Source organism: Rhincodon typus, chromosome 39, assembly GCF_021869965.1.
Source record: "Rhincodon typus isolate 14 chromosome 39, sRhiTyp1.1, whole genome shotgun sequence".
Taxonomy (NCBI): domain Eukaryota; kingdom Metazoa; phylum Chordata; class Chondrichthyes; order Orectolobiformes; family Rhincodontidae; genus Rhincodon; species Rhincodon typus.
Window position 1 is genome coordinate 6,137,103 of NC_063370.1, and position 20,072 is coordinate 6,157,174.

The 20,072-nt window shown below is 47.6% G+C and overlaps 2 protein-coding genes across 2 annotated transcripts in view; both read right to left on the reverse strand.

The window, feature by feature from the left end:
• Window positions 1-3,797: 3,797 nt before the first annotated feature.
• Window positions 3,798-11,755, reverse strand: kcnk6 (potassium channel, subfamily K, member 6). Its single transcript, XM_020534918.2, has 3 exons — window positions 11,378-11,755; window positions 6,906-7,301; window positions 3,798-5,107 (listed from the first exon to the last, which is right to left on the reverse strand). The coding sequence occupies exons 1-3, from the start codon at window positions 11,676-11,678 to the stop codon at window positions 4,854-4,856; spliced, it is 951 nt and encodes a 316-aa protein (XP_020390507.1). The 5' UTR covers window positions 11,679-11,755; the 3' UTR covers window positions 3,798-4,853.
• Window positions 11,756-18,484: 6,729 nt separating this feature from the next.
• LOC125487283 (HHIP-like protein 1) overlaps window positions 18,485-20,072 on the reverse strand; it is a 6,043-nt gene continuing 4,455 nt past the window's right edge. Inside the window, exon 3 of the mRNA XM_048618181.1 lies at window positions 18,485-19,619. Within this exon, the coding sequence (XP_048474138.1) occupies window positions 18,943-19,619 (677 nt within the window). The 3' untranslated portion in view covers window positions 18,485-18,942. The remainder of the gene's footprint in view (window positions 19,620-20,072) is intronic.

Sequence of the window (20,072 nt, forward strand, 5' to 3'; positions counted from 1 at the left end):
GGTTCGCGACTGGGAGGTGCAGTTGTTTATTGCGAACCGAGCATAGGTGTTCTGCAAAGCGGTCCCCGAGTCTCCGCTTGGTTTCCCCGATGTGGAGGAAGCCACACCGGGTACAGCGGATGCAGTATACCACATTGGCAGATGTGCAGGTGAACATCTGCTTGATGTGGAAAGTCTTCTTGGGGCCTGGGATGGGGGTGAGGGAGGAGGTATGGGGGCAGGTGTAGCACTTCCTGCGGTTGCAGGGAAAAGTGCCGGGTGTGGTGGAGCTGGAGGGGAGTGTGGAACGGACAAGGGAGTCACGGAGAGAGTTGTCCCTCCGGAAAGCAGATAAGGGTGGGGAGGGAAAGATGTCTTTGGTGGTGGGGTCGGATTGCAGATGGCGGAAGTGTCGATGTCCTCCGCTGTACCCGGTGTGGCTTCCTCCACATCGGGGAAACCAAGCGGAGACTCGGGGACCGCTTTGCAGAACACCTACGCTCGGTTCGCAACAAACAACTGCACCTCCCAGTCGCGAACCATTTCAACTCCCCCTCCCATTCCTCAGACGACATGTCCATCCTGGGCCTCCTGCAGTGCCACAACGATGCCACCCGAAGGTTGCAGGAACAGCAACTCATATTCCGCTTGGGAACCCTGCAGCCCAATGGTATCAATGTGGATTTCACAAGTTTCAAAATCTCCCCTCCCCCTACCGCATCCCAAAACCAGTCCAGCTCGTCCCTGCCTCCCTAACCTGTTCTTCCTCCCACCTATCCCCTCCTCCCACCTCAAGCCGCACCTCCATCTCCTACCGACCAACCTCATCCCGCCCCCTTGACCTGTCCGTCCTCCCTGGACTGACCTATCCCCTTCCTAACTCCCTACCTACACTCACCTTTACTGGCTCCATCCCCGCCTCTTCGACCTGTTTGTTTCCTCTCCACCTATCCTCTCCTCTATCCCTCTTCTATCCGCCTCCCACTCTCTCCCTATTTATTTCAAAACCCCCTTCCCCTCCCCCTTTTCTGATGAAGGGTCTAGGCCCGAAACGTCAGCCTCTCTGCTCCTAGGATGCTGCTTGGCCTGCTGTGTTCATCCAGCCCTGCACCTTGTTGTCTCGGATTCTCCAGTATCTGCAGTTCCTACTATCTTTGTTTTAAATCAATCTATTTAGGGATTGTCATGCACACCATCTGGAGCAGGTGGGAGCTGAACTCGCTCTCAGAGCAACCACTGCATCACAAGAGCCCTGAGAACACAGTCTAAGACCAGTCAAACAATCTAATCTCTGCAATTTTTCTGATGAAGGGTCTAGGCCCAAAACGTCAGCATTTCTGCTCCTATGATGCTGCTTGGCCTGCTGTGTTCATCCAGCTCTGCACCTTGTAATCTTCAAGGGCTGGGTGTTAGTGAGAGCTAAGATGATTTGAGATAATGACACTCGCTCATACAAACACATGCACATTCGATGAGTCATTATTCAAATGATCACTGGCAAAACTAGTCACAAGCTGAAAATAGCCCAAAGCATGAGGTCACCTTGACATCAGGAGCAACACACTAACACGTCAGTCATAAATACAGCCAGTTGGTGCAGGATCTCTGAAAAATGTCCTGAAATCCTTGAGGATTAAGATATAATCTCCTTGGTCTGCTGACCAGTGGGTGGGTCATAGGACAATTTAACAGCACCCCCACCTGAAAATAAATATCTGCTTCATTTAACAGTTAGTTGAAGATGGAGAGATTGGTTGATCGTCCAACTACAATCAGCAACCCTGATTTTACATTCACAGCATCCCTTCCTTTGGGTTCGGTTCTGGTCTCCTTGCTGTTGGAAGGATGTTGTGAAACTTGAAAGGGTTCAGAAAAGATTTACAAGAATGTTGCCAGGGTTGGAAGGTTTGAGCTATAGGGGGAAGTTGAATAAGATGGGGCTGTTTTCCTTGGAGTGTCGGAGGCTGAGGGGTGACCTTATAGAGGTTTATAAAATCATGGGGGGGCGTGGATAGGGTGAATAGCCAAGATCCTTTTCCCCCAGGGTAAGGGAATCTAAAACTAGAGGCATAGGTTTAAGGTGAGAGGGGAAAGATTTAGAAGGGACCTAAGGGGTAACTTTTCATGCAGAGGGCGGTGCGTGTGAGGAACGAGCTGCCAGAGGAAGTGAAGGAGGCTGGTACAGTTACAACATTTAAAAGGCATCTGGATGGGTACATGAAGGGCTTAGAAGGATATGGGCCATATACTGGCAAGTGGGACTAGATTAATTTAGGATAGCTGGTCAGGATAGAGAAGTTGGCCGAAGGGTCTGATTCGGTGCTGTACATCTTTATGATTCTGTGAAATGTAACTCCATTCCCTCCTTTAGTTTCCCTTTCGACAGAAGATGGTGAGTATTGCAGGGGTACAGTTCGGAGGATGTAGTTTCAAGCCCCACCCCCGAGTATCCACTCCTCCTCGGCAAGAACCTAGGGTCCAAATGGCTGACTATCAGGTAACAGTGGGCTAAACGACTCTGTCTTTCACATCATCAGTCGGCCTGGGGCAATGGTGCATATGGAACTAAGAAAAGGCAAATTAACAAAGTACGGGAGGGTGTGAGACCTGGAGGGGCAACTGACACCTTGTTTGAGAATTATGGGATTGGAGGTGAACCTTAGAGGGAGAGAGACAAGTGGAGAGGCTTGAGCAGGAAATCCAGATATAAAATGAGCCGCTTCATTGTACACAACTTGAATCTCACTGAAAAGACAGCGTTGCTCTCAGCAGGACCCATGCAAGAATGTCAGATTTCAAACAATCACAGCCATTGACATTCCAGGAGGACAACAATAATTCAGAGTCAACTTGTGAAATAATCAGCAGCCCTTTTCTCCCTGCCCACCATTCCCATTTTGTGCAAATAAGAGATACATTTTCAAGCCCTGTGTGCCTTGTTCAAATTACTCAAATTCTGGAAATCAATAATTCTCCATTGACTACTCCATGGCAATGTATTGGCCAATCAGAGTCCACTTGTCAGCCAATTATCACCTTTCCACTAGGGTCATATAAATTGTTGTAATCCCTTTGAAATGTTATTCTTATGTGTGTCCTGATGTTTTTAAGTTGAAAAGCCTTGGCAACAAAGATGTGCAAGTTAGGGAGGATTGGCCGTGCTAAATTGCCCCATTGTGTCCAGGGATGTGCAGACTCAGTCGATTGGCCATTCTAAATTTGAGGTTATGGGGATGGCGTGGGAAGGGATGGAGGCTTGGGTCAGGGTGGGATGCTCTTCGTTGGATTGGTAAGACTCGATGGGCCAAATGGCCTCTTTCTGTACTGCAGGGATTCTACCATCATGGCACTCTTTTGAGCTAGGTTCAATACACAGATGGTTGAGGATGGACAGTAGGGAGAGAGAAAGATAGGGAGAACTGTGAAGCGTTAATGGCCAGGTAATCTGTCTTGGTCTTGGTGAAAGGATAAATATTGAACAAGGCTTCTGGGAGAGTTCCTCTGCCAATTTATAGTGGGGCTTAAACCCAGGACCAGTTGACATGAACATGGATGTGTTACGCACCAATTCAGAGCAATTTTATTCATTCATGGGACATGGATGTCACTGGCTTGGCCAGTATTTAATACCCAGCCCTAATTGCCCAGAGGGCAGTTAAGTGCCACTGGTAGGCCAGACCAGGTAAGGATGGCAGTTTCCATTTCTAAAGGACATTAGTGAACCAGATGGGTTTTTCCAACCATCGACAATGGATTCACAGTCATCATTAGATTCTTAATTCCGGATTTTTATTGAATTCAAATTCCGTCATCAGGATTCGAACCCGGGTCCCTGGAACATTACCTGGATGAATAGGCCTCACCTCCCCTTATGCTGAAGGTCCAAAGAAAATCTAGGCCGAAGTAAGAGAGGGAACGAGAACAATGCAACGCTGGAGGAAGGGAGTTGCTCAGATTGGAATGGGGTAAGGACACAGGGGTTCAAGGATTACATGGGGGATTTAGACAGTGAGAATGAAGGTGATGAGCAGGAGGCCACATGGTGAAGGAACTGCTGAGAGTGGAGGTGGGAGATGCAGACATGAGAAACAGTGTTGTAGATCTCAGCATACCAAGTGTGAACGGAGATACTATTTTGACGTTGGATAAGAGACAGTCTTGGCAATGGGCCCTGTACAAAGTAGAACAGCAACACGCAGTTTGTTGAGTGAATGGCCTCTTTCTGTGCCATCTATGGACTACTGGGGCATCGTTGCAGTTCTCATTCTCTGCCCCACGAGGCCATGCCAGATGGCACATTTGCTCAAGACACTGTAGGTTTTCCTTGGCCAGTTCCCTTCCCGCTTTTAAATACAACTGCAATAAATACTCAAGTGTAGGATTTGGAAAGGTGGCACCATTTTGTGCCAACATTCCAACAAACTTCATGTTACCAGGAGATTCGGGGCACCGGACAAACTGGAGTTGGCGGAGCTAGGTTTGGCTGACATGGTTTGTCAGGGAGGAGGGTGGTAACGGGGCCGGGGTGGTGGGGAGGGGGGGGTGGGGGCGTGGTGACTGAACCGACATACCATCTGGGCAGAAAGGTGAAGTGGGAGCTAGCCGCCTCCACCCAAGGGGCCTAGACAGAAGGCTTCGCCAGCGAGCACGGAGAGTTGGGGAAGGGGTGGGGGACGCAGAGGTGGTGACACAGAAAACCCTGGGGCTCCCCCAATTCCCATTGTTAGCCAAACTCACAAATCAACTCGGCCTCAAGAGCAGAGGCCGCGAACCTCTACCTCTGACCCTTTACCTGTCCCCACCCAGTCACCATGTCAACCACATTTACAGGTCCCAACAGTCCTGGCATGGAGAGGCCCCAGTCTCTGGTTCTCTCATCGATCGCTGGAGGGCAAAATGGAATTGTAGGAAGGGGGTTCGGGATGGGCGAGGGGTCGGGGACCAGCTTTCAGCCCATTGAGCTGGAGGGAGGGTTGGGGGCCTGTTGAATTTAAGGCAAGCTCCTCATCCTCCTCTTCATCGTCAGCCAGAGGGAGGTTGAAGATCTGGGTCAGGACGTGCAGGCCCACTGCCTTCTGGGATGTCTGGATGAGGAGAAGCATCATGGTGAGGCCGCACAGGAGGTAAACTGCAAGAGATATAGATGTACAGTTATTCTCTAACTCAACCACGCAGAAATCAACGTTATTCCTGTCAAAGCCATGTTCGCGACTGCCACATGCTCCCTCAGGCACTTTACTGAGTCAGGAGGTCATGGTTCAAGTCTTGCTCCAGAAGCTGTGAGCAATAAAACAGTGCAAAACTGGAGGGTCAGCCCCGAGGGAGTGCTGCACTGTCGGAAGGTCAGTACTGAGGGAGTGCCGCACTGTCGGAGGGTCAGTCAGTGCTGAGGGAGCGCCGCACTGTCGGAGGATCAGTACTGAGGGAGTGCCGCACTGTCGGAGGGTCAGTACTGAGGGAGCGCCGCACTGTCGGAGGGTCAGTGCTGAGGGAGAGCCGCACTGTCAGAGGGTCAGTACTGAGGGAGCGCCGCACTGTCGGAGGGTCAGTGCTGAGGGAGCACCGCACTGTCGGAGGGTCAGTGCTGAGGGAGAGCTGCACTGTCGGAGGGTCAGTGCTGAGGGAGTAAAGTACTGTTGGAGGTATCTCCCTCAGCCGAGACCCTCAATCTGTTCACTTAGTTGGACACAAAGGAGCCTGCAACACTCTTTTTGAAGGAAACTGAGGGACATTTATCTGCCGTTAACACCATATTCAGCCCGTAAGACACAGGAGCAGCAATAGGCCATTCAGTCCATCGAGTCTGCAATGAGAGCATGGCCAATCTAATAATCCTCAAATCCATTTTTCCTACCTTTCCCCCATGATCCTTGAGTCTATCACTGATTAAAACAAATGAATCGGTTTGTGGGATCTTTCTGTGTGCAAACCAAGTGCATATTTATCTCCATAACATAGCACTCATTTTAAATGTTTTGTATCTTTAAAGGCTCCATATAAATGCACACTGTTGTTGGCTCCATTCCCACAAGTACCTCACAGGCTATAAAAATGGGAAGTCCCAAGGTTGTGGTTGGCGCTATATGAATGCAAGTTCTTCCTTTAACAAAACAAGTTGGGTTGACAAATGATGATGGGCCGATTCGCCAAACTTCCTCCACAGCCTCATTCCTGCTCAGACCCTGTACTTGCTGCTTTGTTCGGCCACGTCACCAGCTCCAGCCCCTGGGGTTACGCTGAGTCAGATGGTGGGATTAGACATTCAGAGAGGATTCAATTAACACAATGAGGGAGCTCCACATGGGAAATTGGTAGAGAAAGAGAGAAATAATGAAAGAAGGAGTGATGGGGAGAGGGGGAGAGAGATGCACAGAGAAAAGCAGGGAAAGGGAGAGATGGAAAGAGAAAAGCAGAGAGAGAGAGATGGAGGGAGAGAAAAGCAGAGAGAGAGAGACGGAGAGAGAGAAAAGCAGACAGCGGGAAAGACGGCGAGAGGACACAGGAGAGAAAGAAGATGGGGGTGTCAAAAGAGAGACAGAGAGAGAAGCTGGAGGGACAGGAGGGAGAGAGAGAGAGAGAGGCAGTGAAAGGAAGACAGTGAGAGTGGGAGACAGGGATGGTGGGAGAGAGAGAGCAAAGCACAGAGAGAGGGAGAGAGAGAGAGAGAGAGAGACACACACATACGCAGAGAGAGAGAGAGTGTGAGCCAGAGACAGAGTGTGAGACAGAGAGAGAGTGAGAGACGGAGAGAAGAGAGTGAGAGACAGAGTGTGAGACGGAGACAGAGAGAGAAGAAAGAGAGAGTGTGAGACAGAGGGAGAGAGTAGGAGACAGAGAGGAAGAGAAAGACAGTGAGAGACACAGAGATAGAGAGAGATTCCAGCCTGACATGTGAGACAGTAGAGTGGTGAGGAGCTGTTACTCACAGGTGACTGACATCTTGTAAAGCAGCCGCAGGGTCTGGTTATTTTGCTCTCCGGGAACGTAGTCCCCCAGACCAATGGTGCTGAGGGAGGTGAAGCAGAAATAGAAGGCATTGAGGTAGGTCCAGTCCTTCTCGATGGCACTGAAAATGGCAGCGGGAATGAGGAAGAAGCCGATGAAGGCGAACAGGAACATCACAAAGCAGTGCACCTGGGTCACTCGCTGGTTCGAGTAGCCAAACCTCTCCTGGAGTGCTCGGATTGGCTGATCCATCAGGTAGATCATCAGCCTCTGCACGATGACAGCAAGAAGCAGCATGGTGAAGGGGACCCCCAGGGCAGCGAAGAAGATGGAGAAAGCCTTTCCCCTGTCAGAGATTGGGGTTGTGTGGCCATAACCTGGAGAGCAGACATTCCCCATTTCAATCTCAAAACATACAGAAAGCACAAACATCCGTTTATAAAGTGCGTTTCACATCCCTAGGACATTGGCTGCAAAGTGCTTTGCAATCAGGGTCTAGGCCCGAAACGTCAGCTTTCCTGCTCTTCTGATGCTGCTTGGCCTACTGTGTTCATCCAGCTTTACACCTTGTTATCTCAGATTCTCCAGCATCTGCAGTTCCTACTATCTCTGCTTTGCAATCAAGTGCTTTTTACTGGGGGAGAGCAGTCAGCGTTTTAATGTGGCAGCCCAATTGTGCACAGCAAGCTCCCACAACTTGATAACAACCACATCACGATTTTCAGGAATAAATATTAACCAAAACCCAATTGTTCCTTACTGAATGATCTGCTCAAAGCACAAACCCCGTTCTGTGACTCTTTGTTGCACTGTCCTTTCTTAAGGAAGGAGATCAAAGCCTTACTAAAGTCCATAGATTTGTGGTTAAGATTCCTCTCATCTGATAATTCCTTTAAACACCTGCAGACCCTTGGAACACCCCAGAGGACGGACAATCCAATTGGAAAACTGATGCTGCTCTTATTGTTGGTGACATTTAATCTCTGTGAGGCGAGCACGTACACACTCGCACAAACACACACATTCGCACGAGCACGCTTGCACATGCGCGCACATACTCACACGAGCATGTTTGCACGCACACATGCACGCTCGCACGCGCACACACATGCACACACACACGCATGCATGCTCACGTGTGCACACATACACTCACGCATGCACGCTCACACATGTGCACGAACACTCACGCATGCACGCTCACACACTCGCACACACATGTGCACACACACTTGCACGTGCAGGCTTGCATGTGTGCACACACACTTGCACACAATCACACGCGCACACACGCATATATACATGCAAATACGCACACACCCTCACGTGCGCACACACACATATACATGCAAACACACTCACACGTGCACACATGTACATTCACACAGGCACACACTCACATGCAAACACACACATGAATACACTTGCATACTCACTCATGTGCCCATTATCTTGTATATGTCCTCATTATCACACTTCAAAGCCCTGCGCACTCTCAAATACAAACACTGGAACGTGCACACATTCACACACATATTTACAGTCATGCACCCTCACTTGCATATGCACCTTTGCACTTACTAACGTTTCAAGTCCGGTTGATTCAGTTCTGAGGAAGAGTCAGACCAGACTCAAAATGCTGACTGTTTCTCTATCTCCACAGATGATGCCAAACCTGCTGAATTTCTCCAGTAATCTCTGTGTTTGTGTCAATCATACATTATGTTGTGTTTCTGAAATTTGACAGGACTGCATTTTGGATGCTTTAAATACTTGTTGGAAGCCCTTGTTATTTTGTACGTAGCCAACGTGGCAAACTGGACCTTTTCTTTATAGATCTCATCAGGAACAAACTGTTATTCCTGTTGACTGGTTTCCCTATGCAGGAATAGTGGGAGGTACTGTATCGTGAGCTAAACGGAAAGATTGGAATATTAACCGGCGAGCATCTGGTGTTCCGAACACTCTAGAGATGTCAATGACCACAAATGCAGCCAAAACCGATTGCATTGGAGGGCGTGCAGTGGAGATACACCAGGATGTTGCCTGGTCTGGAGCCATTCAGCAATGAGGACATTGGTGAGGCCACGTTTGGAATACTGTGTTCGGTTCAGGTCTCCTTACCAAAGGAAGGATGTTGAAAGGGTTCAGAAAAGACTCACAAGGATGTTGCCAGGGTTGGAGAGTTTGACCTGTAGGGAGAGGCTGAATAAGCCGGTGCTATTTTCCCTGGAGCGTCAGGGGTTGAGGGGTGACCTTTATAGAGGTTAATAAAATCATGAGGGCATGGAAAGGGTAAATAGCCAAGGTCTTTTCCCCAGGGTAGGAGAGGCCAAACTAGAGGGCGTAGGTTTAAGATGAGAGCGGAAAGATATAAAAGGGTCCTCAGGGGCAACATTTTCATGCAGAGGGTGATGTGTGTATGGAATGAGCTAGAGTCACAGAGATGTACAGCACAGAAATAGACTCTTCGGTCCCATTTGTCCATACCAACCAGATATCCTAAATTCATCTGGTCCCGTTTGCCAACATTGGCTCATATCCCTCCAAACCCTTCCCATTCACATACCCAGCCAGATGCCTTTTAAATGTTGTAATTGTACCAGCCTCCACCACTCCCCCTGGCTGCTCATTCCATACATGCACCACCCTCTGCATGAAAAAGTTGCCCCTTTTAAATCTTTCCCCTCTCACCTTAAACCAGTACCGTCTAGTTTTGGATTCCCCTACCCTGGGGAAAAGACGTTGCCTATTCACCCTATCCATGCCCCTTATGATTTTATAAACCTCTATAAGGTCACCCCTCAGCCTCCGACGCTCCAGGGAAAATAGCCCCGGCTTATTCAGCCTCTCCCTACAGCTCAAACTCTCCAACCCTGGCAACAGGAGGTTGAGGAGGAGAGTCCTTCATGGCAACTTCAGCCAGTGAGGGAATTGAACCCATGCTGTTGGCATCAGTCTGCATCACAAACCAGTCAAACAAATGATATGGCATAGCAAGAGGCCATTCAGCCCATGACTCTACTAGCTCAATGCAAGAACTCATTTTCCACAGCCGTACAAATATTTCCTTTTATGTGTCTGATTCTTTTTTAACTTATTGGACCTGCTTCCTCTACCCTCTCAGTCAGCACATTCCACATGGTAGCGATCACTGCTTAAAAACAGTCTCCTCACCTCCCAGTTGTTGAAAGGCAAAAATGCATTGTTCAAATGTACGTAAACACTTTTAGGAAAACTTAAGAGCTTTTTTAAAAGCACTGGAAAACATTTTAAGAAGCTTTTTCCAAACATTGAGGAACTTACTAAAAACTTCTTGTGAATGTTAAAAGAAAGTTCAAGTAAACTTATTGAAATTACTTATTCTGTAAAACTCCTAAATATTGAAAATAGATTATAAAACCTTTTCTCAAAAATAAAACTTCTAATAAACTATCAAATATTGAAAACAATAAAAAACGGTTTTCAAACGATTGATTTGTAATAGATTTGACCAAATGTTGAAAAACATTTTAAACAAAATATACAATTGTTGGACAACTTTCTATAAACTTTATGAATTGCTGAAAATGTGGGGAAGCATGGTAGTTCGGTGGTTCGCACTGCTGCCTCACAGCCTCAGATAAATTATCTGTGTGGATTTTGCACATTCTCCATGTCTACAGTTTCCTCCGGGTGCTCCGGTCTTCTCCCTCAGCTCAAAGACATGCAGGTTAGGGTGGATTGGCCGTGCTAAATTACCCACAGAGTCCAGGGATGTGTAGCCAGCTGGGTTAGCCATGTGAAATGCAGGGTTACAGGAATAGAGAAGGGGGATGGGTCTGGGTGGGATGTCCTTCAGAGGGTCGGTGTGGACTTGTTGGGCCGAATGGCCTGTTCCCACGTTGTGGGGCTTATCTAAAAAAATGTTGGACAATTTTTAAAAACTTTATAAATTGTTGAAAACTTCTTTTAAAAAAAAAGTTGAAGAACTTCTAACAACTTGATTAAATCTCAAAAACTATTTTAAAAACCTTTTCAAATGCTGGACAACATCTTAAAAAACTTTATCAATTGTTTTCCAAAAGAAACTTTTTCAAATGTTGAACAACCTTTAACAACTTGATTAAATATTGAACTTTTTCTTAACAAAAAACGTTATCAATTGCTGAAAATCATTTAAAATAACTTTTTAAAATGTTGGTCAATTTTCAAAAACTTTATAAATTATTGAAAAACTTTTTAATTTTTCTTCAAATGTTGGACATCTTTTAAAAACTTTACTAATCGTTGAATTTTTTTTAAAAAAAATTCTTTTTCAAATGTTGAACAATTTGATTAAATGTTAAATTTTTTTTGGTTGGAACTTTTTTCAATGTTGAACAACTTTTCTGAACGTATTAAAAAGTTTACGTTAACTATCTCGAAATGTTATCGATAGACGTTTCAGAAATAAAAATGCTTTTACACACACCTACTGTGGTGACCAAGGTGCCAGCAAAGAAGAAAGCAGAGGCGAAGTCCCAGTTGGTATGTGATGTGTTGCCAAAGACGGAGACACCGTATCGACGGGCCTCCAGTGCCCGCACCAGGAAGCGTTCGAGGTCGGGTTCGGCCAAGCAGGGGTTCCCGTTCAGAAGCCCAAGCTTCAAGGAGCGCAGTTTCTCCCGAAGGCTGCGTTCGTAGGGTTGCTCTATCAGGGACACCACCACTGCCCCCAGCAGCAGGTAACACAGGTAGAAAAGAGACACCCAGAGGAAACCACACTTGGCCATCCCCCCTGTCGGAGAGCCCAGAACCCGCACCGAGCCCAGAACTTTGCCACAGCTTGAGTTTCCGCTGGTCTGAGAAGCTCAGGTCTCTGCCCCAGCGGCGCTGTGACACTATGAGGAAAACGCCTATAACAATCTCACCTTTCTGGTAATTTTAAACACAGTGTAGCATAATCTTCCTGTAATTTACATCCTACTGTACATTTTTCTATAATACACACTGTGTAATACATTCTTACTGTAAAATACAGTGTAAATCATCCTGTAATATACAGACAGCGTAAATTATCTTTTAGATACACTCTAATATACAGTGCAAACCATCCTATAATATACACTCTGTAATATACAGACAGCATAAATATCCTTTAATGTACACTCTGTAATATACAGTGTAAATCATCCTATAATGTACAATCTCTTATATACAGAGTGTAAATATCCTGTAATATACAGTGTAAATCATCCTGTAATATACACTCTCTAACATACAGACATAGTAAAGCATCCTGTAATATACACTTTGTAATATACACACTGTAATAGACACTGCATTTGTCTATTACAGAATGATTTCACTGCCATAAAGTAGCCATACATGCAGAGAATCAGGGGCTGCTCTCTCATTAGAGAGAGATGTATGTTGGTGAGTTTTACTTGAGGACCACCTCATCTCAGGCAAGGGGAGTGGTTGAGAAGGTGGGCCTTTTGTGGTAACCACAGTTGGTGATGGGAATTGAACTTAGGCTATTGGTGTATCTTCGCCAACTGGGCTAGCAACCCCACACAGTGTACACTATCCGTCCTGTAACATAGACTCAATGCAATATATGCTTATTATAATGTATCCCTCCTACAATATGCACTCCGTGTAAGACTTCCTGCAATATACATTCATGATAATATACCCTTCTGTAATAACACTCAATGGGTGGCACGGTGGCTCAGTGGTTAGCACTGCTGCCTCACAGTGCCAGGGACCCGGGTTTGATTCCACCCTCGGGCGACTGTGTGGAGTTTGCACATTCTCCCCGTGCCTGCGTGGGTTTCCTCCGGGTGCTCCGGTTTCCTCCCACAGTCCAAGATGTGCAGGCTAGGGTGGATTGGCCATGCTAAATTGCCCCTAGTATTCAGCTTAGGTGAGTTATAAGGGGATGGGTCTGGGTGGGATGCTCCAAGTGTTGGAGTGGACTTGTTGGGCCGAAGGGCCTGTTTCTACATTGTAGGGATTCTATGTAACAAACCTCTCATGTGAAATACACTTCTCACATATTCCTCCCGTAATATACACTCTGTGTAATATATTCTTTCTGTAATGTATATTTAGTGTAATATTCACGACTCTTGATCATCAGTAAAGTGATGGAAGGTGTCACCAACAGTTCTATCAAGCAGAACCTGCTCAGTGATGCCCAGTTTGGGTTCCGCCAGGGTCACTCAGCTCCTGACCCCATTACAGCCTTAGTTCAAACATGGACAAAAGAGCTGACTTCCAGAGTGAGCTGAGAGTGACAGCCTTAGACATCAAGGTCACGTTTGACCGAGTGTAGCATTATGAAGCCCTTGCAAAATTGGAATCAGGGGGCAAACTCTCAGTTAGTTGGAGTCATACCTGGCATATAGGAAGATGGTCGGGGTTATTGGAGGTCAATCGTCTCAGCTCCAGGGCATCTCTCCAGGAATTCTTCAGTGTAGAGCCCTAGAACCAACCATCCTCAGCTGCTTCATCAATGATCTTCCCTCCATCATAAGGTCGGAAGTGGGGATGTTCACCGATGATTGCACAATGTTCAGCAACATTTGTAACTCCTCAAATACTGAAGCAGCCCATGTTTGAATGCAATTTCCAGGCTTGGGCTAACGAGTGGCAACTAACATTTGCGCCACACAAATGCCAGGCCATGACCATCATCAATAAGGGATAATCTAACGAATGCACCTTGACATTCAATGGTGTTACCATCACTGAGTCCCCCACTATCAACATCTTGGGGGTTACCATTGACCAGAAACTCAACTGGACTCACCACATAAACATAGCAGCCACAAGAGCAGGTCAGAAACTAGGAATACTGCGGCAAATAATTCACCTCCTGACTCCCGAAAGTCTGTCCCACCATCTACAAGGCACAAGTCAGGAGTGTGATGGAATACTCCCCACTTGCCTGGATGAGTGCAGCCCCAACAACACTCAAGAAGCTCAACACCATCCAGGACAAAGCAGCCCCCGCTTGATTGCTTCCACATCCACTCCCTCCACCACCGATGCTCAGTAGCAACAGTGTGTACCATCTACAAGATGCACTGCAGAAATTCACCAAAGATCCTCAGACAGCACCTTCCAAACCCATGGCCACTTCCATCTAGAAGGACAAGGACAGCAGATATATGTGGACACCACCCCCTGCAAGTTCCCCTCCGAGCCCCTCACCATCCTGACTTCGAAATATATCGCCGTTCTTTCAAGGTCAAAATCCTGGAATTCCCTCCCTAAGGGCATTGTGTGTCAACCCCCCAGCAGGTGGACTGCAGCAGTTCAAGATTTCACCTCACCCCCACCTTCTCAAGGGCAACTAGGATTGGGCAATAAATGCTGGCCTGTTAGCAACGCCCATGTCTAATGAGTGAATTTAAAAGAGTGTAATATATCCCTTATATAATATGCCCCCCACCGTGGAATACATTTTCACTGTAGTAAACATATTCTGCTTGTAATATACCCCATTGAAATAAATTGTCCCATAATAAACACTTGTGTATGTCTTCCTGTAATATACAGCCATAGAATATATCCGTCATGTAATATATACTCAGTGTATACTCAGGATCCCCGCCTCTTTGACCTGTCTGTCTCCTCTCCACCTATCTTCTCCTGTATCCATCTTCTATCCGCCTCCCCCTCTCTCCCTATTTATTTCAGAACCCCCTTCCCCTCCCCTATTTCTGAAGAAGGGTCTAGGCCCGAAACATCAGCCTTCCTGCTCCTCTGATGCTGCTTGGCCTGCTGTGTTCATCCAGCTCTACACCTTGTTATCTCAGATTCTCCAAGATCTGCAGTTCCTACTATCAAGGAAGTGGAATTGTTTGGATGCTCTGTCAAAGATCTGGCACAGAAACACTGGGCTGAATGGCCTCCATCTCAGCTGTAAGATGCTACGAGAAGGACACGAATTATAAGTTTGATACGGAATCCAGTTACATTGGAGGCCCTGCTTCAATGACTTCCCTGGCCTCTAGCCCCTCTGAAACTAATGCAGAGCGACGTCACGGGAGGGAAGCTATACTTTCTGTGAATGAATGAAAGTGGAACAATTGGCATCAAAAGTGTAGAATGTTGGAGAAAACACAACGCGTCTGGCAGCATCTGCAAAAAGAGAAAACAGAATTCACGTTTTGAGTCCGCTATGACTCTTTCTTCGGAACTCGCTGGAGACTTGTACATTTCAAAAGGATGATACTTGGGCTGGCTTTTTGAAGTAGCGGCACATGACAAAGATCTCGGTGGGGTTGGCGGAATCCAAAGTTTGTCATAAAACCGTCCTGTAATATACACTCAATGTATAATATACTTGTATATAATACAGTCTCATTGCACCACACACTTACTCTAATATACACTCATTGCAAGACATCCACCACTTAATATGTACTCAGTGTAATATACACCTCATGTGAAATACACTAATCCTATGTTCCTCCTGTAATACACGCTCAATGTAATCAAAAGTATAATACAGCACAGGAACAGGCCCTTCGGCCCTCCAAGTCTGTGTTGACACATTTTGCCCTTCCATACTAAAACAGTCTCCACTTACGGGATCTGTATCCCTCTATTTCCTTCCTATTCCTGTATTTGACCAGGTGTTTCTTGAAAGCTGCTATTGTGTCCTGAAGAAGGGTAGTACCCGAAACGTTGGCTGCTCCTTTCCTCCAGATGCTGCCTGGCTTGCTATGTTCTTCCAGCCTCCTGTTTGTCTACTTTGGGCTCCAGTGTCTGCAGGTTTTTTTTGTCTACAATTGTGCCTGCTTCCACCACCTCCTCTGGCAGCACGTTCCAGGCACTCCCCACTCTTTGTGTGAAAAACGTGCCTCACATATCTCTTTTAAACATTCCCCCCCTACCCCGCACCTTGAACTCGTGTCCCCTAGTAACTGACCCCCTCCATCCTGGGAAAAAGCCTCATACTTTCCTCTCTATCCATGCCAGTCACAATGTTACAAACTTCTATCAGGTCGCCCCTCAACCTCCCGAGTTCCAGTGAAAACAAACCTAGTCTATCCAAACTTTCTTCATAGCTAAAATCCTCCATACCAGGCAACATTCCCTGGACTGACCTATCTCCTCCCTACCTCTCCACCTACACTCACCTTTACTGGCTCCATCCCCTCCTCTTCGACCTGTCTGTCTCCTCTCCACCTATCCCCTCCTCTATCCATCTTCTATCCGCCTCCCCCTCTCTCCCTATTTATTTTAGAACCCCCTTCCCCTCCCCCATTTCTGAAGAAGGGTGTAGGCCCGAAACGTCAGCCTTCCTGCTCCTCTGATGCTGCTTGGCCTGCTGTGTTCATCCAGCTCTACACCTTGTTATCTAACATTCCTGGTAAACATTTGCTGTACGCTCTCCAAAGCATCCACGTTGTTCTGGTAGTGTGTGACCAGAACTGTATGCAATATTCCAAATGTGGCCTAACTAAAGTCCTATAAAGCTGCAGCATAACTTGTCTATCCTTTATACTCAATGCCCCCCTCCAATGCAGGCAAGCATGCCATAGGCCTTTTTTACTACCTGATCTACTTCCTCTGCCACCTTCAATAATTTGTGGACCTGCACACTCAGATCCCTCTGCCTATCGATACTCTGAAGAGTTCTGCCATTCACTGTATAATTTCCATCAGTACTTGACCTTCCAAAATGCATCATCTCATGTTGTCCGAATTAATATACACCTCATGGAAAATACATTCATCCTATATTCCTCCTGTAATATACCCCTCATTTAAAATACACTTGCTATTTATTTCTCCTGTAATATGCACACAGTCCAATATATTCTTCCTGCAATGCATACCTAGGGCAATATTCACTTCTGCAATATACTATGAGTGTAATATAGCCCTCACTTAATAGTCTCAGTTTCTGCAGGAAAGCGAAGATGCTTGTGGTGCTGTGGTAGTGGCCCTACCTCTAGGACAGGAGGCCCAGTTCAAGTCCATCCTTCTCCAGAGAGTGTGTTATAACATCCCTGCACAGAATTTTTTTTTAAGTACATGCATGGGATGTGGACACTGCTGATCAGGCCAGCATTTATTGTCCATCCCTACCTAGAGAGTCAACCACATTGCTGTGGGTCTAGGGACACATATAGGCCAGACCAGGTAAGAATGGTAGATTTCCTTCCCTAGAGGACATTAGTGAACGAGATGGGTTTTTCTGACAAACAGCAACAGTTCCATGGTCAACACAGTGTGGAGCTGGAGAAACACAGCAGGTCGGGCAGCATCAGAGGAACAGGAAAGTCGACGTTTTGGGTCGGGACCCTTCTCCGAAAGGTTTTGAAGAAGTGTCCTGACCTGAAACATTGACTTTCCTGCTCCTCTGATGCTGCTGACCTGCTGTGTTCCTCCAGCTCCACACTGTGTTATCTCTGACTCCAGCATCTTCAGTTTTTGCTATCTCACAGTTCCATGGTCATTATTAGACCCTAATTCCTGAATTTTTATTGAGTTTAAATTCCACCATCTGCCATGGCGGGATTTGAACCAGTAGGCCATCACCTCCCCTAAATAATTAGGGAAATGTCCACGAGAGGCAAAAAGACTACAACAGTGAGTTGCTTTGTTTATTTTCAGAAACAAGACATCTTGCCTTAGAGAGTAGTAGAGACAAGCAGTCTCAACTTTGAGAAGAATCTGGATGAGCACTTGAATTGCTGGGGGCATAATCGGCTATGGACCAAGTGCCAATAAATGGGAGCAGCATAGTTTGGTGTTTGTTGGTTCGCATAGACATGATGGGCCAAAAGGCCTGTTTCTATGTTGTATGAATCTTGAGTTATCTGAGAATTATTGGTGCTATGGACCTGTTGGGGTCCGTAGCTCCCTGAAAGCAGCAACATGACTGGATAAGGTGGTAAGGAAGGTGTATGGTATGCTTGCTTTCATCGGTTGGGCCATTGAGCATAAAAGTTGGCAAGTCATTTTGCAACTATTTAAGAGTTTAGTTAGGCCAAGTTTGGAGTATTGTTCTGGTCCCCGCACTACAGAAAGGATGCAAAGGTTTTGGAGAGGGTGCAAAAGAGATTTACCAGGGTGTTGCCCGGGATTGGAGTGTAGGAGCAAGAAGGGGAGGTTGGATAAACTTGGATCATTTTCGTTAGAGCATCAAAGGCTGAGGGACAACCTGAAAGAAGTATATAATAAGCGGCGTGGATAGGTGGATAGTCGGAGTCTTTCTCCCCAGGGTGGAAATGTCAATTACTTTGTTGAGGGGGGGGGCAGTTCTAAGATAAAAGGGGAAAGTTTAAAGGAGATGTGGGAGAAAGGTATTTTGTGCAGAGGGTGATAAGTGCTTGGAACGCACTGCCAGGGGAGATGGTGGAAACAGACCTGATAGCAATGATTAAGATCCATTTAGACATGAAAAGGAACAGAATAGAGGGATATGAACCATGTACCATGTGTAGGCAGCTGGGATTAGTTTAGATTGGAGACTGGAAGGTTTGAGTTATAAGGAGAGGCAGGATAGGCTGAGATTTTTCTCCCCTGGAGTTTAGGAGGCTGAGGGGTGACTTTATAGAGGTTTATAAAATCATGAGGGATGTAGATCAGGTAAATTGCAAAAGGTCTTTTCTCCAGGGTAGGGGAGTCTAAAACTAAAGAGTATTGGTTTAAAGGTGAGAGGGGAAGGATTGAAAAGAGACCCGAGGGGAAACTTTTCCACGCAGAGGGTGGTGTGCAGATGGGACGAGCTGCTGGAGGAAGATTGGAGGTGGGCACAGTTACAACATTTAACAGACATTTGGGCAGGTACATTAATAAGGGAAGGTTTAGATCGATATGGGCCAAACACAGGAAAATGGAGCTAGATCAGATCAGGAAACCCGGTCAGCATGGATGGGTTGGGCCAAAGGGCTTGTTTCCGTGCTGTACAGCTTTACAATGGCACTGTGGTCAGCACAGACATGATGGCCTGAAGGGTCAGTGTCTGAGCCGCACCGACTTCCTGGTCGTGGTCGTGATGGGCCGATGGGCCTGTTTGCATGCGGGTTAGGTTTGGCGTTTGGCGTGGCACACGACGCCAGCCACCTGCCCGCGCGAGCAGCTGTGTTTCCCCAGGGGCCCATGACGGCACCGCAAGAGGCTTCTCTCGGTGCCCTCACACCTCACGCCGTCCAGGAGGATGGGCAGAATGCTGGGCCCGAACTCCGACTTGCCGGTTGCCCTGGCCGCGCCCCGGTAGCCCAGCTGGTGGCAGACCACCGCCGCAGACTTGGAGTTCCACGAGCTGCTGCAGATGGTGCCCCACTGCCCGCCAATGTAGACCTCGACCCTCCCTTCGCCCAGCCTCCTCCTCCTCCTCCTCTGGTGCTGCCTCCTGGTCCCCGCCAGCCGCACCGTCCCCTCCCGCGGACGCCCACGCCTCCTCTTTCCCGCCTTTGACCCCTGACCCCCGGCTGCTCCCGGCCCCTGGCCTCTCTCCACCTCCGTTGGCGGCCTCTGGCTGCCGGGTGGGGGTTTGGTGGTCAGTGGGCCCGGCTTCTCCCAGCGCCAGCTCAAAGTAGGAGGCCGAGGGGCCGTGGCAGTGGTGGTGGTCGTGATTGTTCTGGCCTGGCTTTTCTCTTTCCGACCTGTCTTGGGCCTGTGCGTTGAGGCCCCAGTTGGCCTAGGCCTGGGACTGACCGCAGGCGGGGCGACTGTTGTGGTTTTCGTCTCCAGGATGAGTTCTGCAGGAGACAAGGAGAATGGTTTCAGGTTAAACTCTCACACACATGTGGGTAGCTCTCAGTCCCGTCCCCACCCCCACCCCCACCCTGTCAATAGTGACACCAGGGCCTTCCCTGAGGCCCATATTCCAGCCCCTTCACTCTGGGCTGACCTCCTCAGTATTTCTTGTCTTGCATCACCTCCCCTCTTCGCACCTTCCATACTCGCTGTCATTTCACATTGATCCCTTCAAGAAATTGTGACAGCATAAACTGTAACAGTGCAGAGTGGGAGAATAAATATGTGACAGGGCAGGGAATGCGACAGGGCAGGGAGACAGAAAGCGTGACAGGGCAGAGAGAGAGAAAGTGTGACAGGGCCGAGAGAGAGAGAGTGACAGCGCAGAGAGAGAGAAAAAGTGTGACAGGGCCGAGAGAGTGACCGGGCCGAGAGAGGGAGAGTGACAGGGCCGA